Raw genomic sequence first — 27,669 nt, 5'->3', positions numbered from 1 at the left:
GCCTAAAATAATACTAATAATAATAATTTGAAAGTAGTTCTTGTGGAAAAGGTGCGAAATGTAAGATATATTTCAGCACGAATGTCACCGCAAGGGTTCGTCCTGAAGGGCATATTTTCATACATGGTTTGGTTGCATTTTCACTGCTGCGCGTGCTGGGGCGGGCTGGATTTGCGTGAGCGGGGCCGGATCTCAGTGCGGTGATAGAGCTCGCAGAGCGGCTGTGCGGAAGTTCTTTCATCCGCGCTGCAGAGAAGGGGCTTCGCCCTCGAGATTAGCTATTCTCGTCCCAAGTTTTCACTTGGACGAAGGCAAAAGACGTGGAACTTCTTCGCTCTGTGTTTTAACTTGAATTCTGTCGTTCGCTACAAGTTAGCGCCCATTACCGTCGGTGAGTATTTTCAGTGTGTTTTGCGTGTAAACACGAGCTGCAGTAATGTGAAGCTCATAGCGTATGTGCGGGAAGCTGCGCGGGGGTGGCACTGCATGCTTGCGTGAGAGCTCTCCCTTCGACAATGGTCAGATATATTCGGTTAGACCGTATCTTAAGTAACAGAGCCTTTAACTTCTTTATGTTGTCACTAAGGATAATTGTATGGTCCGATCTGTAGCGTGTTGTCCAAGTAGTTTGATTTTACTTTTAAGTGGGAAATGATTGACAGCCACAACGCCCGCATGATTCTGTCTCTAAAATAGGCCAATGAGAACGCGGGGGCGGGATGTAAACCTCTCTGTTTGGCTTGTGATGGAGCCGAACGACGGAAACAAGTACTATTTAAACCAGTTCTTACTAAGCTTATTAATTGTATGAACACGATTTTCTCTTCTGCTGTCATTTGCTTTTTATGATTTTATTCTGAATAGTAAACCCGGATTCTACAAGTTGCAAAGAATCTGAAAATTACACTATTTTTATATTAGAATATCCACTATTCCACTAAAAATTAAATTTTTTATTGTGCTTTAAATTAAATAAATGCAGCTATGGTGAGCATAAGATATTTCTTTCAAAATCGTAAAAAGCTTAGTGGCCCCAAATTTTTGAACAGCAGTATTATTTAATTTAGATATTTTTTACTTGAATTAGCCTGCTGTACTTTAGTTCTTTGAAAGTTGGTATGATAAACCTTGTCATAGAAGTGGAAAAGAAATCCACTTTTTAAGCTACAGCCATAAGCGTTCACACATCTTTAGCTGGTTTTGAACGTCCTGTCATTAGTGTTATGTTTTTAAGGCAGCATGTCAAGTTAAAAATAGTCCAACTTTTAAAAGTGAATCTTGAGATCTGTGCACTCATGTTTCCATTCCACAGTTGCATGCAATGCATGAGCCATTATATTATCATAATAGGGCACCTGTGAGAAGAAGAAAGATTGCTGATGTATCGTGTTTCTTTACAATTCTTCACAGGGTAATGGCAAGACCAAGCCACAGTGAGCATGTCCTACAGCAGCTCAATAACCAAAGGGAATGGGGTTTCCTCTGTGACTGCTGCATTGCCATAGGGGACATTTATTTTAGGGCCCATAAGGCCGTGTTGGCGGCCTGCAGCTCTTACTTCAGAATGATGTTCATCCGAGATCAGCAGGTAACCACACGGTTTGATCTCAGCAACATGCAGATTAGTGCAGAGTGCTTTGATCTCATTCTGCAGCTCATGTACCTTGGCCGAATAGTAGTAGATCACTATGAATTTGAAGAGCTGAAATCATCTATGGCCTACCTACAAATGTACTACATCCCCGACTCACTGGAGGACCTCAGAGACATCCGAACATCCAATCTGACACCCTCATCCTCTGCATCATCCTCTTCATCATCCAGTTCCTCGTCCTCATCCAGCGTGGTGGGAAGCAAGATGATGTTCGGCGTTCGAATGTTTGAGCAGCAGCGACCAAGCCCTTCTGAGAATGAACGCGCACCAAAAGCCTCAACCACAACTGCTCGTCAGACCATTAACATCTCAACTGTCAGGCCTGCCGAAGATGTGGTCATACCACACCCTCCACCACACTCAGAGACCGTTGCAGACCAGCCATGTGACTTGAGGAAGAGAACTTTAGGCCGAAGCTCTGCCATGAAAGAACGTCCTCGATTTGGTCGTACATACACTTGCGACGATTGCGGTTTTGTGTTCAGCTGTGAAAAGCTGCTCATCGAACACATCCTCACGTGCACCAATCGCAAAGCTTTCCAGACTCCCAAAGCCAGCAAGGAGGTTTACGGTGATGCCGGAAAAGCAGAGAGTTCGACCTCAGAGGGTACAGATGAGCACAGAACGGTTTGTAAGGGTGAAGAGGACTGGCCAGACCACAAGCCAGACACACAGTCAGTGATCAGGTCCGTCGCCACCGGCATGGACGGCGAAGCTGCCTTCACCAAGAATATTACCATTAAAGTGGAGCGAGATGATGATTCTGAAACCGATTTGGAAACTATAAAAGTCGTAAAGGTAGGGAACCATAATGTAGGGAGCTGCAAAGTTCGTACCAGAGTGTACAAAGACAATCTTGCAGACCAGATGAAGTTGGACAGTGGGGAGGAGGCTGGAGTATCAGCCATGGATGCTTTGGAGGGCCAAAGCACAGGGTTAGATACAGATCCAAAGGTTCACCGGGTCAAAGAGGAAAAGCAAGATGGCACTTGCATTCCATGTGAGTTGTGTGGAGCCCTGTTGACGGAGGAGGATCAGTCTGCTCATTACATATCCAGCCACATGGGACATATCTGCGCCTGTGGAAGGTGCGGCCAAGTGCTCATTAAAGGCAGGCAGCTGCAGGAGCACGCCGAGCGCTGCGGTGAACCCCAAGGGACTGAGATGGACTCCCCAGGTGAAGATTCGCTTCTGCTTGAAGATGCCGAGGCTATGGAAGAAAGCTTGCTGGAAGGGGCCGACCTGGGCTTTCGCTGTCCACTATGTGGAATGATATTTGAAAGTGAAAGTCTTGCGGTGGAGCACACGTTGGCTTGTCCGGAGCAGGAGTCATTCCGGCCCGGTTCTGTTGGAAGAAGGTGGTGAGCCAGACCATCGGCGTAAGCATTTCTGTGCAATTTGCGGGAAAGGCTTTTACCAAAGGTGTCATCTACGGGAGCACTACACCGTGCATACCAAGGAAAAGCAATTCACCTGTCAGACCTGCGGGAAACAGTTTCTGCGCGAGCGACAGCTGCGGTTGCACACTGACATGCACAAGGGAATGGCGCGGTACATATGCCCTGTGTGTGATCAGGGTACGTTCCTCAAACATGATCACGTGCGACACATGATCTCTCACCTGTCTGCCGGAGAGACTATCTGCCAGGTGTGTTTCCAGATTTTCCCCAGCGGCGAACATCTTGAGAAGCACATGGATGTGCATCTGTACATCTGTGGCGTTTGCGGAGAGAAGTTCCGTCTCCGCAAAGACATGCGGAGCCACTACAACTCCAAGCACACCAAGAGACAATGAGAGGCCTCTCTCTCTGAAACCCTTGAATCTTTGAAATAAGCCATACTGTAAATGTGAGAACCAATCTATGCACTTAGACACCAATTGTAACCTTTGCAACTGCACTTTCTATGTGTATGCAAATTCTGGATGTGTTGCTCAATGTTTTTGGTGGGACATAGTGCCTCAAGCGTTTGTCTTCATTTTCTCATACTTCGAAATGGATATCCAGACACTGGTTAGGTCTAGATATTGACTAAATCACACTATCAGTGGTGTTTCAGTTGAAAATGCTAAATAGGTCTGTAGTTATGAAACTGACCAGTGGCTAATAGTTTTACATCTAGTTAATAATATCTGTTCATGAAGCTTTAACAGTGGTACACATCAACATTTTAACTTTCGTATTTAAGAGGACTTTTGTCAAAAAGGTAATTTGTTTTTATAGGTGGTGCTTTTTTAGTGAACATAAGTATATACTGCTTTCATTTTGACATTATATCAAGTAACTCTGGTGGCGTTATTTGTCATAATATTCCATGTTCATTTGCCCTTAAAGGGATGGTTCACCCAGACTAATTCTTTCATCATTTACTCACCCTTACTGTATGTTATTCTGAACCTTTGTGACTCACTTCTGTTGAGATTTTGAAAAAAGTCTGCTTTTTATGTACTGTGTTTGTTCATAAAATTAAAGTTATTGGGGTCCAAACTGTTCAAACATCGATCAAAATATTTTTTTCTCTGTTCCGCAGAAGAAGAAAAAAAAGTAATGATTGGAATGACATGAGGGTGAGAAAATGATGTAATTTTTAAAGCTTTTAAAGAGATAATAAAGGAGAATAGAAATGTTGATAGTATGCGGGCACTTTTCCCTCCTTGCACCAGAACACTAAAAATACTGTATTTGATAAAAAGCAGAGAGAAACACTCTTGTTGATGCCTTTCAGCTAGCTGTATTTGCTTAACCGTCCCTCATACAAAACCCAGGAATCTATGCAAACTATTGTCAATGCATCCCTAATTTAGTGTGCGTTCACAGAGTTAATGTGAACTGTGTTTCATGGAGTAAAAACATTTATTGTGTAGTTATTTCAGTATCCCAAAGAAATACACGTCATATAAACAGATTTATAAAATCTTTCAGTTTGTACACAGGCTATCTGTTTCTAATAAGGATTACTTGATATACAAAACTTATCAGCCTACGCTGTTTTTGTTCAGAGCTATCAAACTATATGCTTTTGTTTAGAGTCCATCTAAAGCTTAAATGGGCTTATAAGAGGTCTTAACATTTCACATATTTCACACCTAAAATTATTGTGGCTTGATGTGAAGTATGCCATATAATGCTTGCACAAGGGTGTAGGGTAAATCATTACATGTTTTTATTAATATACAAGTACTTCAGCAAGCATTATCTTATCCTGTGAAATAGCCAGGTTGTTTTGTTTTTGGTTATGTGTTTTTCAAGTTGAATCTGGTTTTGTGTTTTTCAAGTTTAATCACGTGATGTTCATACAGGCTAGAGAGCAGGTTTTTGGAGCTGTGATCCATGAACTATCAACGGGGCCATGAGATCATACAGATTAATCTAGACGCAGTTACTGATTGGATTAAGAGCAGGCAGTCTGGCTAAACTTGTGGCAGTTGGTGCTCCACGCTTCTGTTTAAAATACATTGTCACGTTCAAGTAAACTGACCTATTCCGGCATACATAGCTTAATGACTTAATCTATGGATTGTTTAAAAAGTATATCAGAACTGTGTTACAGTGGGGTTTATGCAGCCCACTTGTGTTCTTCATCAGAAGTTACATTTGTGATTGGGGTTTTAAACAAAAAGGACCAAAGCAAGCAAGTAATTTTAATTTACAGACAAACAGCTTAGACATTTGCACTGGCTGTTCAGCGGTGTGTTTGGGTGGAGTTGTGATCTAAATGTAGTGAAAATATTTGTTTTGTGTTGTAAAAATATTGCAAGGAATATATGCAAATATTGTTTCTGATCACATAAAAAAAATTCCTTCAGTGTTTGATATGTTCTTGGAATTAAGAAACAAAATAAACGTTTAAAAATTGGTGATTTGTGTGATGTATTTGATATGAAAAGTCATGTAAATTCACGAATATGAATGCAATCCATATCTTATAAGGTGTGTTTATACAGTTTTATCAGACAATGATTAATTTATCACATAAGTATTTTCTTTAGACAGACTACAGGCTGCCGGCTGAATTATTACAACCTTCTGGCTGTCGGATAATGGCAGCTAATATTTGCCATGCAAATGATCATTCCAAACCTATCCAGGATATTTTATCCCTATATTTAACCGACCATATCAAACACAATAGCTTGAATACCGTGCAAAAGAGTAACTATATATTTTTTATTAATTATGAAAGCTTTACTTTTATATTATGCCTGTCAAATTTATAAATAAAATTACACTACTGCTTTCTTTTAAATGATAATTTGGTGCATTGTTTTTTGTAGTTTTGTTTACCTGGGCTACAAATAAACAGTAGCTTGTCAAAACATAGCAAGGAAGAATAATTTGTCAAACTGAACATCATGGTTCTGTAATGTGTGTGACAATTAATTGCTTTACTGATTTCTTTAGCCTGCATTACCATGTGAAATGATGTAGCTTTTTAGATGTATTATTACTGATGTTCAGTAACTGCACAAATAATAATAATCACCTGTGCCCTATTGCAGTATTTTGAAATTGGGTTGCAACGTCGAAACAGGGAGCTATCTGTGTAGGTCTGTAGGAAAGCAGAAACATAGTGAACTAATCAAACACGTGGGCCAAATTGAACTTGAACAGTGTTTGTTTCTATGTTTGCAGGATAGTTCCATCACTAACCTCTAGATGGTGATATTTCTCATTATTTGACCCAAAGCTCTAAAGGGGCTTTTTAATTATGTATCACTCTATAAGTATCTAAGAAACATGTTAGGTGTAGTGGGTGATGGTCTTAGGGATTTATATAAAAGACAAATGTTGTAAGGCCACCTCAATGCTGAGCTCTAAATATCAGCACAAAAACATCCATCCCGTACACATAGCCTGTATTTTGCTATAATTATCTACTTAAAATGCCTAACTCAGGCTCTCAAATGAGTTTATGTCTGGTTAAAAGCCTACATGTTCCCCAACCAGCTCGACTGCCTTTGCAGCCAGTGAGTTTGTGGTTTTGGAAACTATCTCTAGATGCCTGGAAACCTCTTGTGGTGCTCACCGTGACGCATTTAAACTCTGTATTTGACCAAACAAATTAGTTTAGCATGGAAGGAACTTTTCGTTCTCAATGGGTTAGACCTGACTAAGACATCTCAAGCTGTTTAATAAAAACGTCCTTAATTAGAACCAAATAATTCTTCTCATGAAACAAAAAGTAGGCCCTACTATGAATAGTACCTATATATTGCCTTGCTCGTTTATTGTAAAATGTGCAAGTGTTTGTTTACAAGAAACGCAAAGCACAATGTCTGCCCGCTCTGTTTTCATTCTTTGATAATCCACTTTGTGGCGCTGTTTTATGCTTATCCATAAATAAATTACATTATAGATTGTGAGTTAAAACAGCCCAGCATGACTTTCAAGAATACAGTAAAGAGCTATTAGAAGACATATGTCAATTCTTTTTCCTACAATGGATTTTTACTGATTTTTACTGAGAGAGCGACTGCGTGTGAATAATTGTTGAAATACTTGTTTAAATCATGCTGTCAGCTGAAAATATCTATTTCCAGAAGGAACAAACAAATTCCTTGAGAATTATAACTTCCCGCTCATGTCCATTGCCGTCATCATAGCCTTCACATTCTTTCTGATTTGAGTGTTCCTTCTCTATCAAGATAGCTACAGTAAATATGTTTAACGCGTGAATTCTTGCTAAATATGCAGTTATATTACAGGTCGGTGGCATGAACTGCTCTCGTGATGGAGTGGTGGTGGAGCGCTCTTGGAGCGAGAAAAAATCACAATGCTCCGACTTTTAAAAAGTCCGCTCCTCACGTCAAAATCACAGCGCTCTGCTCCCACTCCAGTCCGCTCACACTCTGTTCGCCGTTGCATGATTAGTGACGAACGCGGTGAAACAAAACAAAAACCTTGCTAAAGTTAGGCAACTTTGGTTCTATAAACAAATTTGCGAGACTAGCATATCTCAGAGGCACGTGTGCTGTGCATACATGCTGCATCATCCGCCGGAACGGCTTCGACATATGACAGATAAGGGAGGTGAGAGAAAAGTGTTTATTACTTTTGAAATATGGATATTTTCCTTGCAAAAATGCATGGATTCATTACAGGAGGCCTTTATTCACCCCAATAATTTTCATTTTTGGGTGAACTAACCCTTTAAGAGTGAAACACATCTTGCACTAACTTATTAACTTTAAGAGAGTGAGTTTAAATGGCAGAGGCCTCTAAATGATAACTGGTTTGTATTCACATACTTGCGTGAAGTAGCCTATACACACAAAAAAAAAGAATTTCTTTGGTCAAGTCAAGTCACCATTATTTATACAGTGCTTTCCAATGCTGGTTGTGTCAAAGCAGCTTTACAGTATTAAACAGGGAATTAATGCATCGAAATAGTGCTGTTCTTCTCTGGCCAAATGAAACCAGTGTTTAATTCTAGGCTGCAACAAAGTCAGATTGTACAGAGGACTCATCTGGTTCTGTAGTCTTGTCCCAATGGCCGTCTAGGTAATGAGGTCTTTGGATGGGATCTATCTGGAGCTCATTGATGGTCATTGTCTCCACTGACATTCAGGGCTGTAGAGGTCACCCTAGGTGCTGAACCACCATTTGATCTGGATACTGGATCTGGGTGGCTATGATGACTTCGAAGTGTCCTTAAGGAACCTTTTTGTTTTTTAGAATTTTTTACATTAATGTTTTGTTAACAAAACCAACAATTACTTGAGCTACATATCTGTGACATCTATGCTACAGTCTGTTTCCGTTACACCCTGCTAAATGAATTACTTCTCCATTATTCCTAATTCCAAATCAAAAGAGTTCTGCCTTGGATTACAGACCCACATTGCCTGTCTTTCGTGCCCCTCTGATTTAGTCTGGTTTACCTGATGTCCTTTTAAGGCAGGTCTGTTTGTCACGACTGTGGGTGTCTGGTCCTCATGGGAGCTGGTCATGCCGATTCAATGATAACACATCGTCCACCCACTCCAGTCATATGTTTACAGGCACGATCCTCTTGAAGGTGCACTTAACAGCACTTCCCAGCCACCTGGTCCTTTTGTAGTTGCTTCATTACATATCATTTAGCACAGGCTTTGGCTCTTAGACTTCTTGAAAATATTAACCTTTCATGAGCACTGTATCCCGTAAGCTCAGATAAACCTAAGGAAAATTCTAGCATTATGTCCGTTTTTATCAGACATTTAATAGATGCCTTTGTCCAGAGCAATTAAATATTGAACTCTGTTCACCTGCCCTCTGTTCAAAAGTAATTTGCTCTTGACTGACCTTATGTAATCATAAATTTTCTTCTGATTCATTATTCCAATCCACCCACCCACACTCTAATGTGTCAAGTGTGGCAACACACTCAGGCCATGTCTAATGCATGAGGAAATACATAATGTATTATTATTATTATTATTATTATTATTATGAAATTTGCATATGATTCTAGAAAACGGCTGAATAAGTTCACGTCCGATTTGGCTTTTCCTACATTCTCCTTATTTGTTATTCCCATCATCTGTCCTCTCACACCAGAGGCAATTCATAATGTGTAAAGAATCTTAGAAGGAAGAGCTGTGACTTGACTCATGTAGCTAAATTCGTGGACTCAACAGACTTCAGCTAAAATAAAACTAAAATATTATATATAAAAAAGAAAATAACCTAACATAAGCACCATTCTTGACATGAACATAAGCTTGCTTAAATTGTGCCTTTTGACCTACTTTGTGGGTGTGAATGTTCACAGATAGCCTAGTGCTATATGTGAGATAACAGCTTTTAGAGCCTTTTGCCTTAAAAGGACATAATAAGCCATTCTTGAAATATTTCAAATGGCAACAGAGCCATGCCATCTGTTTATGACATGATGCAAAGTCACTTACATATGCATGCTGGCTAAAAATGTGACTGACATTATAAGCCAAGAACCTCAGATGCTGGAGAAAAAAATATAAATTATTCTGTAATGATGGACCAATACATGTTGATTGTTGGCAGTGTATAAAATGACATCTTCATGATGATTCTCTGACATCAGAGGAGTGAATTAGTCATCCACTGCACCAGAATATAACATATCAAATAGGTAATATGTTCTGGTCTGCATGATGAGTGTAGAAATTAATCAAGGATGGCTCTTAAAGGTATTTGATAAGATTAAACATGTGCGTCACCAAATCCTATTTCCTCCACTTTTTATGAATAACCTGGACAAAAAATTGTTAACACAATTACTTTTGGTCACCAAATTCAGAATGTACAGTTCTGTTTCCATAATTCTCAATCACTACAGTTCCAAAATGTTTTAAACCCTTTCAGTGTTAAGGTGGATGTATTTTTATTCTGTAAACAATTTTTAAAATATGTACAGTATGTACAGAAATCCAACAGAGTCCTTTGTGTTAAATTATTTCAGTCATTCTTGTCCTGGGTTATATGCAGATACTTTCTTCCGAGGGCATCTGCTCCCCCATTGTTTCTATATCCCATGGTATGTGTGTGGTTTGTCCTGTGAGGACCCCTGCGAAATGTCAGGCAATAGAAACCACAAATATTAGCAGACAGAATCTCCTCAGGAACTTCATTCCACAAAGGCAACGAGAGGCCATTCGAGGTGAAGAACTGTACTCATGAAACATGCCACATTAGATTTTAAAAAGTGATTCAAAAGAAAGAAAGAAAAAACATTGCATAAGATTTTAATATTTGAAAAGAATGGACAGAATGATGCTGCAGGTGTAATCACTCTACAATACACAGTGACATTGACTGACAAGACTGATGCCACAGGAGATTTCATAAGCACTGTCACCCCATCCAAAGGCTTACATGCCTTACATGAGTATGTCAATTTAAATGAAACTCTCTTAGAAGAATTACACTTAAATGTAAAAGTTTGAGTTTAGCAATATATTTTAAAATGTATTATGTTCCAGAGATAGCAATGCTGAATATTCAGCAGCCATTACTCCACTATTTAGTGTCACATTATTCTTCAAAAAGTTTCAAATAAGAGCATTTATGTGAAATATAAATCTTCAGTAACATTATAAATGTCAACTTTGATCAATCAGTTTCATTCCTGAATAAAATTATTAATTAAAAAAATGTCAACGTTGTCAGATCTGTACATTATATCTGAATTGTTTGTATGTATGTGTACTTGCAAAAAATTTTTTACAACCTATTCTTACTAAACTAAATTTTCTCAGTTACTCATTGACATGTTCCATCTGACTTATGTTTATCTGTGTAACACAAAAGAAGACTTTTTAAGAATGTTGATAACTGAACAATTTCGATTCATACTGACTTAATGAAAACTGTTTGTTGACTGAAAATATCTTCCAATTCATGTTTTCTGCCCACTTTTCCATTCCACATTTCGTTCACTACAACCACCAGAAAACATTTTCCCATAACTTAGGTGTTCCATTAATGGATTCGGTCTAAATAGCATTATGTTTCTAGTAATTAAGAGTGTCACCCACAGTACCATCCTAAAATATGCAGGGAATTCCCAGCTCCTTATATTTTAAACTGGGCTAGGTGGAAAAAATAAGGTAGCATTTTATGTTGCTATTGCTATGGCATAAACAATCTGCTCATCTGAAGCAAATGGGAATGTGCCGAGGGACAGTCCTATTTTTTGGTTGAATGGAATGCTGAGGTTAATGTGATGAAGAGGTCCCCATGGACAACTGATGGCTGGAACATACACAGTGTGAGAGACAAACTTAGGCTGAGGGATACTTCAGGTCACTTTAAAATCATCGAGTCATACAATTTCCAGTATCACACAATGGACAAGTTTGGTTTATGTGGCTAAATATATAATTGAAAGGGATGTAAAAGTCTGTGTTAATTAAGCAAATGATTCCCTTTAGACTGCACTCAACTGATTAAATGTGTCATCTCCCTGCAGTGTCACAAAAACATGAGTTTACAGTGACATCTTACTATATACTCATTTGTATTGTTATGACATATATAAGCATTTAAAATGTACTGGGACTCATCTGTAACGTTTGGCTTACATTTCATGCATTCTACCAGAGATTGATTATTCCGAGATGGGAATAAGTGTCCAGCCTACATGTGCAGACATCTGGTTACTCTCACTGTCCTTCTGGTATCTTAAAGTGCTTTGAAAAATATGGTTCAAAATATAATTCATGCGTCTGAACTTTCTCAGAGAATCTGGCCAACATTACATATTATTATAATAAGTAGCTAATAATCTAATTAAGAAAGAAAAATTGCTAGAAACTGCTTTGGCAAGACATTGTTCATAAACAAATTACTTTGCGACAAAAAATAACGATAACGCTTGTTGTCCATATGAAATAATAATATAAAAATATGGATTTAAACATGAACCAAAAATCTATATAATACTAATACATCATTTAATTTTTCAAACTTTTATTCACTTGATGCCTCTTTTATTCAGAATCATTAAAAATCAGTTTTCATGGAATTTTCAAAGTGAAAGCATGGCTTTGTATAATAACAATAATAATACAGGACAAGTTTAATTCCCAAATATGTGCCCCTTTTAAACAGTCATAACCACTCCACTTCAGAAAACTGCTTTACGTCTTTTTAGTAAGAAGTCACTTAAGGTGGACACATTTCTGGTTCAATAATCATTGCACTGAAAGAAAAATATGTGTTTATTCATACGTCATATTTCAGTTATTATATATCTTGCTCAACAAACACTGATTTATAAAAGACAGTTAAAAATGTCAACATGGGTGAGTTTGCACAGTGAATTTTTCCTACTAGCCAGGTTTTCTTTATTCAGACAGATATTCCATTCCTGAACTCTATAGGCAAAGTGTTCTAAGTTGCTTTAAACAGTGTTTAAGTTGCTCACAATTACAAAACAATGAAATAAATGCTACTAAAGGATTGTTGGTGACGAGAATGGCTCATTTTCCTGTTGTTCAAAAAGACATCTCAAGAACCATGATCCTATCGCTTAACCACAATCTTTATCAATCCATTATACAACAGTTCATTTTTATCCTTGAGTTGATTTGAAGAAGTGTTCCAGGACTTTATATTTAGTATAACGGCACTGTGTTTTAATTCTTTACAAATTTTCCCCATTGTTTTTAGAAAAGCAGGAATGAATGTGGAGCTGTGTCCGTATACTACTTTGTCAAATTTGACATATTTTGGAACTTCTGTCACTGGAAAGAGATATACACACTAACTGGCAAAGTTTTGTCTAAATTGTAGGTTGCTGGATACTAACTGAAGGTTTATAGAACTGTTTTATAAAAGCTATATCACATAATTGTTCTGTTATTCTGAATATGAACATGTCTGTGATTTAGCTGCAAATGAATTATGCATCAGTGCTTGCCCATTTTTTCAGCAGCCTTGGTTCCGTAAGTTTTTTTCCCATTCACTTTTCCCATAGAATTAAAAAAAGAAGTCTTCATCGAAGAGTTCTAAGCCATTGACCAAATCAACCAGCCACAAGGTGAAAAACATCATTAGAAGAATTGCAAATGACATCATTTAAAAATTATGAAAAATAATTGGAGAGTGACTGGATTGCAAAACAGCTTTTGGAGGGGCAATTTGCCTAATGAAATTCTCTGATTGGTGAAGTTTTCTTTTCAGAATCATGGGTAATGTAGTTTTACACCAAGAATCCTGCTGATAAACACAATTATTAAAAAAAAAAAAAAATAAGTTTAAATAGTGCAGTCTGGTGTTTTTTTTTTTTTTTTTTTTTTTTTTTAAGCATGTAACACCAGTTAAAAACCTTGTAGCTCACAGTAGGTCTTAATCGTTCTAAATCAATTCCTCAGTCTAGAAAATGAATGGGATTTTTACTTTCGGAACCCATCTATTGCACTCTTTAATGTAACAACCTTTAAATAAGCTTTTTTTAAAGCAGGTAGGTCAGCACAGTTTCTGTCCTTTAAATAGAAACCAAATGAGTATAAACTGTATGATGACTCTCACATTGGCAGTTGTTATTTCTCTCGCTGCACAGTCATCACAGCTAATGTCATATAATTACGTGCCACACAAATAATCTGGTGTCACACTCCACTTGCTGCATCCTCTGTGTCCTTGGTAACCAACTCATCTTGCAAAGGATGCGAGCCCTCCATTAATTCCAGACCATGTTCTGTCAAAGAGGAGACGTCAGGTCTCGCAATGTAGCTTGTCCATGATTCTTGGTCAGTTGTGGGAGAGGCTGAATCCCACATGTTAGGCCGTTCCTCAGTGGCACCGACCCCAGAACTGTCGTTTTGTTTAGTAGAAGATGTGGCTCCATGGGCCAGAGGAGGTTCACTTGATGCACCTGCTACAAGAACACTAGTTTGGTTAACTTCTACTGTACTAAAACGTATTGGTTTTTCATGAATGTGTGCCGAGTCAAATGTTCCTGTTTGGTCAGTATTCTTTGTTTTTGTTGTGGGGATTTTGAGAAGACCTTCATGATCTTTAGCATCACCCCAGTGTTGTTGTCTATATGAAGAAGTAGAGTGGGCATACTTGGGGGTCTCTGTCGATCTCAGGCTGACCAGTGGTGTATTATTCATCTTGTTCGAGGTTGGTACATCACTTGTGATGTTATTTGTGATTATGGGCTTAATTGCAGCCGTCACCAAAACATTTGACCGTCCAGACAGAGATGCAGACGTCGGTTTCCATATCAAACTATAATAAATTGCCAGTATTATAGCAGCCAAAGACACCGACAAGACATATGCGAATACAGTTGCCAGTCTCACCCACTTTTTATTGGTTTTAGCAGCCATTTTAGCTTTTTTGTCTCCCGTGTATGTGGCCGGTTTGCCCCGTTCCATGTTTGGCATGAAGTCCCGTTCCCTCATTTTCGCGCGGGTTCTCCCTCTGTGCTCCCGGACGCCGTCCGTCTTGAACGATTGTTATTGACAGATTATTCAAGAGAATTGCTCACGGTTTGATACACAGCGTTTATCGATTATCCACGTCGGTGTGTTTTTATTCATTCATAATTCCTCCAATATTGCAAATCCACAATAGCGATCTGTTTTTAGGATGACAGTAGCGTGTTGACGTTATTCCATGCAGAGACGTTTCCAGAGCACGTAACAGATGACCGGTAACGTTATATCAGGCTACAGCGACCTCACACCGTCTGAAGCAGAACCAGTGCTAAGATGTGATTCACCTGCTGAATAACATGAGAACAGACAAACAGACAGCCTCAGTGTTATGAACTGAGGGAACCGTGTGTTATAGAGCGAAAATTAAAGGAGGCGGGTCTCACTAGTGCGCACTAACTAGTCGCTGCCCACAGCTAAACGTCATGCATGCTGTCAGAATCCTCCTGACTGTGTTTTGGTAGTGGACAAATAATATGGACATGAACATGCTTCATTTAAAAGGTAGGCCTACCCTGTATCACATTCACTGATAGTGATCACATTCTGTTTTAATGTTTTAGATGCACCACACTAGCGACAAATGTCAGTCAAAGATTTACAGCATGCATAAAGTTTGTCCCCTAATAACGCCTTTGCTCCTTCGTGTTTTTGTTTTGACACTTCAGTCAACAAGTGCATTGATGCCACCAGCTGGAAAAACAGCTGCACTGCAGTATGAATGAAATAATAACCAACCTCAGATTATAGTGCATTCATCTAAAGAATAGTTAAATTAATATCAGAATGTTTATAATTAAATACCATACAACTGTACAACTGTAACCATTTGTCATATTAAAAGTCATTAGATGGGTAAGTGATTGGTCAAACTAGGTACAATATTGCCATTGGGTATTGTGTTAAAAGCTGTCTGAAGATCTAAAAGGCTACATTTTAAGATTTTTGAAGAAGAGAGAGTTGATGTGTCTTACTGTGTGTGCTTCTAATTTTTACTCTAGTCTGTTTTACACATTTCTAAATGTTTTCCCCACAGATTTTTTCTTTCTTTTAGTAACCAGAGACGAACTCTGAGGAAGTGTTGCCACTAGATCGCCTGACTTCTGGCAGTGCAGGACAGGAACAGACTGTTTTTGGTTTAGTGGTGTAAGTATTCAGGACAGCCTCTGAAACATGGACTTGGTTGAGGGTGGTGAGCATGTAACCTAATGTGGTATGAAATGAATTTGGGTTTTCATGTCACATCAGTTAGTTGTGTCAAAAAGAAAATGATAGAAGTATTACATCTATACAAACATATCTTTGTGTATATAATTGTAATTATACAGAAAGTGAATATCAATATATATATATATATATATATATATATATATATATATATATATATATATATATATATATATATATATATATATATAAATAATAGACCTACAGAAACAGAATCAACTATGATTATGTTAATCATTATTTTAAACAATATTTAGGACTTCTTGGTAATTATTTTGGTTATAAATAAATAAATAAATAAATAAATAAATAAATAAGTATGATATTGAACATCAGTGTCCAAAATAAATGAATTTGACCTTAGGGTTCAGTCTTATTTTTGATCTGTGGCAAAAAGATTGCACAGTATGTGCATTTATAAGACTGTGGGAACTGAGAGCAAACCTGTTACTAAAAGAGAAAAAACTGACTTTGCTCTTGTGCACGTCTTGGATTGCTGTTCAACTTTGATTTCAATGCAGGTTATACAGAAAAATAACAGTCAGGACTGGATAGTTTTCAAAACTAATATAATATACTGTAGAAGTTACACAGTAAACTTTGCACATCAGCAGTTTGTCATACAGTACTTACCAATAGAGCCATTCAATCACAATGTCAAAAAAGTTGGCTTCCTTGTGAATTTTTATGTTTTTATCACACACACACACATTAAACATAAAGTATATGGTTTAAAGGATCTTTAACATTCTGTAATCTGTTCGTACCAGAAATGTGAATTTTGACTTTTTTCATGTAAATTGCTATCAAGTTGCTATAAGGACTACAGTGGTTATCCAATTCCTCAAGTATAAATTCACATCCACAATTCTATGAAATTATGAGAAATGAAAACACACATAATACCTTTCAAACTGTTTAATTCCAGACATAATAGAGATTTTTTTCAGTTTCATGGATTAAAACCATTTTCATTTTATCTGTAATTTATAAGTGTGATAACAAACCCCCATTACAGGAAATAACGTTCTCAATCAAGACTATTTGTGTATGTTAAAGACACTGGGCCAACATATACAAACATCCATGTAAAAACAGTAAAACTGATGTGATGTCAACAACAAAAAGATGGCAAATTATTTAAAAAAAACATTAGTGCTAGCAAATATATAAATACACACACATGCATGTATATATTTAAGAAAAATGTAATGTTTATATGTGAAATATATCGGTATATAAAATAAATTATGTAAAGAGTTTCTAATTATATACTGTATTTATATGTCTTTATATATATATGCATAATAAATATACAGACTTCACACACATATATGTACACAAAAACTTTTATTTTGGATGTGATTAATCGTTGCCCAGCACTAAAACAAAAAAAGTTTTCTATAATTGACCCAGCATGCAATATATCAAATATCAAAAAGCTAATTTAAACAAATATTGTTGTACAAAATATAATTAATCCTATTGTTCCCTCAAAATATATATATGAAGCAATAACAATAAATAAAGAAACAAATAAATATATGGAAATAAAATTGAATTAATGAATGTTAGTTTGTATTTGGTGTCTAATGAGGTGAAGTGCTGTTTAAAGGCAAACTCTGGCTAGCAGAACCCATGTTGAGATTACCCAATAGGTGTCAAGGGCTTGCTCTTGACAGTGCCTGAGTCCACACTGCCAAGCTCAAGAACAAAAGGTTGCAAGACTCTCCTTGTCTCTGTCCCACAGATCTTTGACGACCCCCCTCGAACCCCAAACATACACAAGCACGGCCCATACCCCAGCACATACATACAACCTCAGCATGTGGCAGACTACCGGAGCCGACCCAACGTTGTCCCATTTGCATTTTAAGCACAGGATGGAAAGAGAACACTTGAGGTGTTTAAGCCCACAATGGCTCATCAACATTTCAGCTCCACGTTTTAGCAAGAACGTCTGTTATCAAACGTATTTAGTGTGTTTTTACAGTACAGTACAGAAATAAAGGTATTTTTTATTGATACTGATGATTCCACAAAGGACTTTTAACATTCATAAAAAAGTTTCATTGCACAGAAGGTTCTTTATAATTAAGGAAGCTTCTTCAGATTAATACAATATACTTCACATACCAAAAAATACAAATAAAAGTTATTTCAAGTAAACCCCCTTTTTTTGGAACCTTTATTTTTAAGAAGCTCCTCACGGGCCGGATTATGAACATGTTGGTTGTTGGATGATTTCCAAGTTCCAAGTTTATTTGAGTTGCATCCTTTGGACTGGCCATTTAAGACAGTTAATAATGATAATGTATTCTTAGACATAAACATAGGCATAGTAACTATAGTAACATTCTAGCATTGTTTTAAACGTGGCACCAGGCTGTCTCCATTCAAAAAACTGGACTGCAGATTCAAGAGGGGTGTGTGGCTGAAACAGTAGAAACAAAAGGTTGTGTGAAAAGCCTGCAAAAGGTGGACAGGCAGAGGTGTTAAAAGTGATACCTTGAGGAAACAAGAGGCAGATATGCACCTTCCCAGATCAGTGTCTTCTCTCTCTGCCATTTGCACACACTGTCTGCTCTAGCACAACTCCAATAAACAAAAGAGTGAGCTTGACCTTGTGCGGCCTGCTGGTCTGACTTGTTTTTTTGTGAGATGAACACATGCAGCACAATTAATGAATAGGTAAAGGTTTGAATAAATAGCATACCTGCTGAACCTTGAGAATGATAAATGTTGTGTTCGGGGGCATGGGGGTTTGGTTAAAATGGAAAAAAAGCCCCTGCTAATCCATTAAAAGAGAGAACTACACTAAACATCCCCAGATATACAGAAAGAAAAAAAAATCCATCTACATCTGATTGAAACTGGACCCCAGGGTTTGGCATGGAAAGAGAACACTTCAAAGCCATTGTCTGATGGAGTTCACTTTGAGCTATGGAAATGGAAATTTCCAGCATTCCTCAATGATAATTGGCCAACTCCAAAAGTACAGTGAAGCTTAACTTTAATTACCAAGGAAGCTATAAACTGTATTCAAACTTTGCTGTCTATTTAAGATCTTTTAATTTTTTATAAAGTAATTGCCAACATAAAGGCTAAAGTATGCAACAAACCTACAATTCAAACTCCTGTCTAGAGAGACTGTTTGTTTCCAATATATTCTTAGTGTACATAGATTAAAGTAAAAATGAATACACTTAAAATAGTTTACACTGCAATTGCAAGCTATGCCTTTAATATTAAAAATTTCCAGTGATTATCCATATATATATATATGTTTATATTTGTTTTTAATGTATACAATAAATGTAATAATCTAAAATGCTTTCACATCGTTGGCTGTCTTCTGTGATAATGATAAACAGATGGGCTTGTTTATACTTCACACTAAAAATGAGATGATGCTTCTGTACAGGTTTCTTCATATTAGTGATGGACAAATAATTTGGAAAATACCTTAACAGTTATCATTAAATATGTTTTGTGAGGTGGTCCTCACTATTTTAAAGGCTCATAAATGAGTCAAATTGTGTGTTTTACTACTATTAACTTTTTGTGATGCTTAGATGTAAGGGTAGAGTGTAAGCATTATTATCTTGTTAGTGTCTTATTATTAGTATAAAACCATTGTGCTTCCACTGATAGAGTATAAGTGTGTGAGTGTGTGCGTGTGTGTGTGTGTAGGGGTTCAACACAATTCAGTGATTGACAATTTCCTGTAGGGAGGTCCCTCCCTTATCATGTGAAACTTCCAGTGCTTGGGTTCAGATTGCGCTCGTTTTGTCTCCTATGATGAGCACGCTGTCCACTTCACACAATGGATTAAACCTGGAGTTGAGAGTAGGTCACAGTTTGCAATACCTGACTACTTTACAAAGTTGATTTAAATCTCAAGGGAGGGAAACGCTAAACACAAGGTGAGGTGTTCATATATAATTATGTTCTTTGGAATATAGTCCCGTGTGAACTGTAGGTTTGTTCTTAGGCGTATTTTCCTAGGTGTATTTTTCTGTTATTTTGATTTGATGAATCCACTAATTAAAAAAAAAAACCGTTTCATTCATAATCGTAAATGATGAAAAAGAAACGAAAGTGCTGGTTTGTTTTCGTATGACTGAATTGTTTGTTTGTTTGTTGTTGTTTGAGTGCAACGGAGACTGTGTGCTGTCGCGTTTGGGCTTCATTTTCAGCCTGGTTAATGGAAAGTATCTGAAAGTATCCTTTCTGTGTAATGGTGTACCATTTAATTGTTTCCGTTTAACGCTATTTCTAAAAATGTTTCATAAGTCTCATGCGTGCAAATCTACAAAAGAGAATCAGCAAAATGTGCAGTTAGTAATGGAGGTTTGAAAATATTGTATAAGAATAAATTCTTTATAGCTTTTTACTTTTTTTTTTTTTTTTCCTCCTGCAGTTTTATATTTTTTAGTCAAAATGGTGGGGTTTGTCTGTATCCTGCTGATCATGATTTCTTTGATACAGAGAGTGCAATAGACCATTTTGTTGTTGTTTTTTCTTCTTCTTTCATTTCAGAGGAACAAATTGGAAATAAATTACTGTATGACATGTCAACATGAAATCAAGACAGTCTTAAAATTTCTTGCGTAATATATAGTTGTATATTTCTTGTATATAGTTGTGAAAACTGTGTAAAATACATATAAAATCCTTGGTTGGATTCGTATAAAATCCTTTTAGATTCTCTCTTAATTTTGTTTTGTTCACAAAAAAGGGTTAATGGTTAAATTGTTGTATGGATTTGTGGCAGAAACAACCACTTTACTCCATTGTTATTTTACATTAATCAGCATTATTTTTATTACCATCATCTTCACTTTTTGTAGTGGACACTTTTTGTTCGTTTCATTTTTTTTTTTTTACCTCTGCTGAAGTAGCGATATCTTAAAAGATATTTTACTTTTGTCAGTAAAACAAAATGAATGCATTTTGGCAATTGCTCTATATATTTTTATATTAATGCTAATCTTCTTGTTTCTTCCTGTGTTTTTTGTGTAGGCATGTTTCAGAGGACAGAAGTGGTGCTCTCAGTGTTGGGGGAGCTGCAGGAGGCCACAGAGTGTGTGGGTCTTGATGCCCTCACTAAAGTTGCTGTGGAGGTGGAGCAGGTCCTGGCCCCTTTCCATCTTCCTACAACACTCTGCTCTGAGATCTCTTCATGGCTGGGCATTGATGCAGTAGCTCACAGACTGTACCCGGGAGACGCACCGACGGGTTTGCTTCCTTTGGTCTGCAAAGGAGAAGGAAACATGCTGTTTGATGCAGCTAGCATGCTTCTGGTTGGCTCTACGAGCCTGAGTCTTGAGCTGCAGGTCAGAACTGTGGTGGAGATGCTACTTCGGAAGCGATATTACCTGTGTGGTATGATTGACTCGAAGGTCATGCTGCAGGCAGTTAGGTTTTCCCTCTGCACAGAGGAGTCTCAGGACATGCTCAATCTACCAATTCAAGTATTAGAAGCCATCTTTGATGCTGATATCAAGGCCTCCTGCTTCCCCGGCTCGTTTGCAAACATGTGGCACGTGTATGCACTGGCGTCTGTCCTGCAGTGCAACATCTATTCCGTTTATCCCATGTACAATTTAAAGATTCGACCCTACTTCAGTCGAGTCATTCGCCCAAGGACGTGGCCGAAAGACGTTGAGCCCTTGACCCTCCACATCATGTGGTCGGGTGATTTGGAGGCAGGCTCTGTTTTCAAACCCCACAACTTTGTGGCCTTGATTCATGCGAGCGACCTCAAAATCGGGAGTCCCAACAGCGAGCAGCGAATGCCCTTGGTGAAGTCCCTGGATCTTCTGAATCAGGACTCCCAGCTGTCTTACTCCAACCTCAAAGACAAGTTCAACATCACCAAGAGCACCTTTTACCGCTGGAAGAGGCAAAGCCTTGAGTATCACAAGAAATCAGTGGCCAGGTATGAAGCCAAAAACTTCTTCCTTACATCCTACAAGCAAGGGAAGCTTATTCCACTCAGCCAGTTCAAACAGCTTTTCCCAGAAATTCCAAGATCCACTTACTATGCGTGGAAGCAAGAGCTTGTGTCCACTTGCAGTGTATCAGGCGGCTCCACAGGGGAGCTGAGTCCTGTAGACAGCACTGAACTGGACTACTGGTCCTCACCAGAGGTGAAGAAGAAGCCCAGCCAAGGGAGCTTTGCCAGCATGTTGGCCTTCAAATGTGAGAAACTGGAAGGGGAACGTGCCCAAAATGTGGTTTTGATGCAGGAGGCAAAGAAGAGCTTGCAGAACTGTATTATTGCAAACACATCGTTCCCCTACAGAATTTTCAAAAGAAGGTTTCCGGGCATCTCCAGATCCACCTACTACAATTGGAGGAGGGAAGCCATGCTGTTTACGCCTTTCAAAGAGCTCTCAGGTAGCAGCGAGGAAAGCTCAGATGCTGATAAAACCCAGAGTCCCAGAAGTCAAGTGTCCCCTGCTAAGCTGTCACGAAGAGTGAAGATCTCCAGACGCAAGCAAAAAAGCCTGAGGCTGGTGTACCACCAGAGGAAAACGTTAAGGGAAGAAGCCAAAATGCATGTCCGGAGGACAAAAATGTCCTTCATCAAATTCAAGCTCAAGTTCCCTTCAGTTTCCTCTTCTTTCTACTGGCTCTGGAGAGCTTCTTTGAACAGGAAAGCCAAGAAGCCGGTCATGATGTCTGAGACAGAGAAATCCCAGAGCTTGGTTGTCTCTCCTGATGTCTTCGAAAAGATAAAAACTCAAAGAATGTTTTCTTTTGATGGGAACATTGACTGCCTGAATGGACAGACAGCTAGTCCCTCTGAATTCACACTGCCTGCATACTCTCTGCCTGACCGGTCCAGTAATGAACAGATGTTTGTGATGGATGTCGTGGCACTGGCCAATTTCAAGGCCAAAGCAAAGCTGTTCTTGCAGCAACGCTTTGAAGAGAAGTCCTTTCCCACATTCAAAGAATTCCGGTCTTACTTTCCTCTTACTCCTCGTTCCACCTACTACATGTGGAAAAGGGCTCTGCATCACGGGGTGCCATTAATTCATGGCTGAATGCTCTTTTTATTTCTCACTGCTGTAATGTCCTTTAAGTCTAAACCTGACACTATTGATTTTTATAGTTTATTGGAATGTTCCTTTAAGTCTTTTGTTTTTTGAGTCACCCACATAATTGCAGTTCGTGCATCTTAGTTATTTGTCCCTTTCCTTTTATTTGATCACTTGGTTCTAGCTCAAGGACATTTGCGTGTGTGGAATCAGACAGTCTTTGTGTCCACCTACAGTAAGGGCCGATGGCCTCTAGGCAAAAGGCAGGTTTTCAAATGGCTCTCTTTTGACCCCCCCCCCCCATCCCCCAAATGTTTACAATTTAAATGAGTTCTAAGTTCTGATTAGGTTCATTTTATTTCCTTTGAATAGTTTTTGACTGGTTTTTAATTAGTTATTTTGTTTTATTTAGTTTAAACTATGAAATTACTGCTGATGATTTTTCTTGAACCAAAAAAAATGTAAAGTATATTAATTCATACCCTGGAGTGTTAATTTCTTTTTCTTAATTTTTTTGTCTCTTTTTTTTTATATATACATATATATTTTTTATACTGACAATTGAATGTTCTCTCTGCTAGGGAAATGTGGCCAGTTTAAAATGGATTCCTCATACTTGTATGTTACAGAATTGTTGCCGTTTTGCACATTGGTTTTGATTGTTTCAGTTCACATGTTTACTTTTTTTTTTTGTGCTGCTAAAGGTGTAAATATTTGGTAATCTCTGACTTGAAACTGTTTAAGTGTTTGCTAAAGTTATTGTGTTTAACTACCTGACTGACTTTTTTAAATTCATCGTTATAGTGTTCTGTGACTCTTGGTTAAATTTGTCTAAAAAATTACACGAGGTGACAATGTGGATCATTTTGATGAATTTGATAATCACAAAACTAATTTTGTTAATTTTATCATGTATGAGGCCAGCTGCTCTGTGCAATAAAACCTGGTTTATACCCTCTGTTCACTCTTTAGGTGTTTATGTAATATCAGACTTTAAATACCCATTCTTAATTTAAATTCTTAACAAGGATCTGTGTTGGTAATACTCTTTTTGGAACAAATATGCTCCCGGAGAGTAAATGTTGAATGTTAGTGCAGGAGCATTTCGAACAAAAGTATTGATGTTGTTTAAATTAGCCAAATATTAACTCCTACAGCTCTAATTTTTACTCAAGGTGGTTCTAAAAATGGCAAACAAGGTATTATGAGACATGCTGGTGTACCTCATCAACACTGTGACGTCTGTCTTATATTTTTGGAGTACATTCAGTTTACCTTACAAAAGCATGAAAATAACTGACAGGAGGGTCAAGCCTTCAAGCATGACAACCATGATAAAGGAGCTTTTATTGGTGCTAGGGAGCCACAGAAATATGTCTCGGAGTCCGTTTTTAAATTGCACCTTATTAATGGACAGATGAAAGGAACAATAGATATTCATGAGAATTCTCAATGAGGAAAGTATCTACGATACATAAGAGATCGTGCAAAAGCTTTTTTTTCAATCTTGGATTCTCCCTCTTCTGGTTTCTTTTGATTGTCTAAAGAGTATAAATAAATACACGCATAAATTGCGCATCTATTAACCTTTTTAGATGTTGCACGTCATGAAAAAAAATCCTTAAGAAGAGTATTTAGATACAAATGCGCTAGATGGCAGTGGAGGGCTTTCTTTAAGAGCATCTTCTGCAATGGCTTGCTGAAATTCCCATATAGCCAGTAATTTAAACATTTTAGAAAATCTAAAAGTGAAAAAAAAAGTTTATACCTTCAATTATTACATTCTTAAATAGGTTAAATAATTATGACTAGTTGCTTTATTTTATCTTTGTTGAATTTAGAAAAGGTGAACTAAAGCTTATAATAGCATTTGCTTCAACTAGGTCTACACTTTTGTGGTGATGTTCAAACTGTTTTTATACAGGCTGTGTTCAAAGCCTTTCCTCCAGCTTGTGGCCATTTATTACATCACAGTTTTGAGAAAACTATACTATAGAGAGAAATAATAATTTAACAGAATACTTATTTTGTTTGCATTTCTCTCTCTCTCTCTCTCTCTCTCTCTCTCTCTCTCTCTCTCTCTCTCTTTCTTTTACATCATTTTCTTAATTGATGTTAAAGAAGCTTCAGTTTGAAATCAACTGTATCTAGGTGTATCTTTCTTTCTTTCTTACAGATCGGTAGGTGGCGGTAATGTACATTATTCGCTGATTTGCCAAACCGGCGTAAAACACTAGAAGAAGAACATCATCACCTGTACTGTCGGTACTGTTACCTCTGGTTGGAGGAGCGGCCGACTTGGAGGGTCGGACTGGAGTGTGGTGGCGACTGATGGCAGGAAATGACGCTAGTTCTGGTAGTGAGCCGGAAATGGAGGATGAATCCTGTAGCGGGAATGCTGGGGGAAATGAATGGTGGAAAATAGTTAATCGGAAAAGGAAGAAAACCGGTAGTCAAGGATCATTTACGGATAGTGGAAAGGAGGAAGAAGTAGGTAGGAAAAATGTTGAAGAATTTAAGGTAATTTTGAAATTTGCGGAGTCTGGCATAACAGTAAATCCCATAAAATTGACTAAAGCTCTGAAAAAAGCGGTAGGAGATATAAATAGTGCAAAGACGCTTAGAGATGGAAATTTGGTTATCATGTGCAAAGATGAGAAACAACAGAAGAGGGCCCTCAGTATAAAATCGATGCTTGGATATCAGGTATCATGCACATTGTATAATAGGAAACCTTGGGTTAAAGGTGTGATTACAGGAATTCCAACTGATGTGTCTACTGATACAATTAAGAGCTGCATTGATGGAGGGAAAGTTATTGGAGTGAAAAGGCTTCAATATGTTAAAAATAAAGAAAGAATTGATAGCATGTCGGTCATGCTGCAGTTTGATCAGGAAAGAATGCCAGACAGGGTTAAATTAGGCTACATTAGCTACCCAGTAAGACCATATGTTCCTCCTCCTCTGAGGTGTTTCAAGTGTCAGAAGTATGGGCACGTTAGTGCGGTTTGCAGAGGCAAACTACGATGTGCGAGATGTGGGGGTAACCATGAATATGGTAAATGTGATGAAGGAGCAAAGGTTAAATGTTGCAATTGTGGTGGTGAGCATAGTGCTGGATTTGGGGGATGTAGTGTTCACAAGCATGCAGTAAAAGTGCAGAATGTTAGAATAAATGAGGGAATGACATATGCTGAGGCAATCCAAAAAGTAAAACAAGTTGAGCAGACACAGGGAGTGAACAAAAATCATGAATGGACTAGGAATGTTTTGGTTCAGAGAAAGGTAAATGAGGATAAGTTGGAAGTTGGGAAAATGGAGTTTGTCTCATTTATGGCTGAAGTGATAAACTGTTCTGCTCAAACAGAAAGTAGAACAGAAAGAATTAAGATCATTATTAGGGCAGCAGAGAAATACTTAAATGTAGATGGAGTGACTGTGGAAAAAATAAATGATAAACTGAAAATTCAAACAGTCACTCAAACTCCAGGTAGAATTACATAATTCAATGGTTTTAACAATTTTGCAATGGAATGCGAGAAGTCTTATTGCAAATGGGCTAGAATTTAAACATTTTATAGATCAACTGGATGAGAAACCACATATAATATGCATTCAAGAAACTTGGTTAAAGTCTCATTTAGATTTTGTCATACAAGGGTATGGTGTAGTTAGGAAAGATAGAAAAGTAGGAAATGGGGGTGGAGTGGCCACTTTTATTCAGAATCAGGTACAATACAGAGTCATTAATGAGTTTGAAGAGTATGAAGTAGTAGCTATTGATGTATATGCAGAAAAACAGAATATTCAAGTTATTAATTTTTACAATCCTTGTGATAGATTAAATAAAGGTTTAGAAAAGGTTATTGGGTCAAGATCAGGATATAAAGTTATTTGGTGTGGGGATTTTAATGCACATAACACATTATGGGGAAGTATTAATGATGATCATAATGGGGAAGTTATAGAAGAAATTATAGATAGTCATGCACTGGTATGCTTAAATGATGGTAGAAACACAAGAATTGATGTAGTTCGGGGAATTGGATCAGCTATAGATTTAACTCTGGTGTCAGAAGAATTAGCAAGGAGCTGTGAATGGGATGTGTGTGAAGACAATAGTATGGGTAGTGATCATTATATTATCATTTGTAAGGTAGGGATGAGAGTGTTAGAACAAAATTTGAAGCCTGCTCCAGGATGGAGATTTAAAAAGGCTAATTGGGAAGCATATGCTTTTTTAAGTGAGGTAGGACTTACAGCAATAGAACCAGAATCAATGGAGGAAGTGGATGAATTTAATGATAGGATTTGCAAAGTATTGTATGATGTAGCTGATACTGTAATAGGAAGAAAAGGACAAAGTAGAAAGAGGAAATCAGTTCCCTGGTGGACAGAACAGTGTAGTAAAGCTGTACAGGACAGAAATAAAGCATTTAGACAAATTAAAAGAACTTATTTATTTGAGGATTTTATTAAATATAAGAAAACACAAGCTGAGGTCAGAAGGACTGTTCGTGCTGCTAAAAAGAAATACTGGAGAGATTGGTGTAGTACAATTGGAGATGATGTTGATATAAGTGAAGTGTGGGGGACAATAAGAAAAATGGGTGGAATATATAGAAGTCAAACTCTTCCAGTTTTAAAAAATGATGAAGGAATAATAGCAGTAACCGACAATGAAAAAGCTGAAATGTTGGCTAAAGTGTTTGTCAGAGTTCATAGTGATGATAATGTATCAGAGGAAGCAAAAAGATTTAGAGAGCAGAATAAGAATCAGCACCCAGATGTGATGATTAAAAGGAATCCTTCTGGAGACGCTTTAGATG

General features: G+C 37.7%; 3 protein-coding genes across 4 annotated transcripts; 2 read left to right on the top strand and 1 right to left on the bottom strand.

Annotated features, from left to right (window-relative positions):
- The first annotated feature begins 127 nt into the window (after positions 1-127).
- Positions 128-5,511, top strand: LOC113120933 (zinc finger and BTB domain-containing protein 1-like). Its single transcript, XM_026291086.1, is given in 3 exon segments — positions 128-391; positions 1,411-2,992; positions 2,994-5,511. Coding segments are annotated over 2 exon segments (2,034 nt in total). The 5' UTR covers positions 128-391; positions 1,411-1,414; the 3' UTR covers positions 3,450-5,511.
- A 6,672-nt stretch (positions 5,512-12,183) lies between these two features.
- zgc:153157 (InaF-motif domain-containing protein) lies at positions 12,184-15,048 on the bottom strand. Its single transcript, XM_026291085.1, has one exon. It carries the CDS (start codon positions 14,526-14,528, stop codon positions 13,728-13,730), a length of 801 nt encoding a protein of 266 aa, XP_026146870.1. The 5' UTR covers positions 14,529-15,048; the 3' UTR covers positions 12,184-13,727.
- A 4,447-nt stretch (positions 15,049-19,495) lies between these two features.
- On the top strand, positions 19,496-23,340 carry LOC113120931 (vertnin-like). 2 transcript variants are annotated; one of them, XM_026291084.1, is made up of 2 exons: positions 19,496-19,637; positions 20,814-23,340. In XM_026291084.1, exon 2 carries the CDS (start codon positions 20,816-20,818, stop codon positions 22,844-22,846), a length of 2,031 nt encoding a protein of 676 aa, XP_026146869.1. In that variant the 5' UTR covers positions 19,496-19,637; positions 20,814-20,815; the 3' UTR covers positions 22,847-23,340. The 2 variants fall into 2 exon arrangements, with proteins under 2 accessions (XP_026146869.1, XP_026146868.1); XM_026291083.1 differs by having other exon boundaries at positions 19,496-19,714.
- The last annotated feature ends 4,329 nt before the right edge of the window (positions 23,341-27,669 follow it).

This window comes from Carassius auratus, chromosome 20 (assembly GCF_003368295.1).
Source record: "Carassius auratus strain Wakin chromosome 20, ASM336829v1, whole genome shotgun sequence".
Taxonomy (NCBI): Eukaryota; Metazoa; Chordata; class Actinopteri; order Cypriniformes; family Cyprinidae; genus Carassius; species Carassius auratus.
The sequence above is the reverse complement of the archived record's forward strand: the minus strand, read 5'-3'. Positions and strand labels throughout refer to the sequence as shown.

What these genes read in the sequence shown, in the direction of transcription:
- zgc:153157 (XM_026291085.1), bottom strand. Translation starts at nt 14,528, where the DNA reads ATGAGGGAACGGGACTTCATGCCAAACATGGAACGGGGCAAACCGGCC.
- LOC113120931 (XM_026291084.1), top strand. Translation starts at nt 20,816, where the DNA reads ATGTTTCAGAGGACAGAAGTGGTGCTCTCAGTGTTGGGGGAGCTGCAG.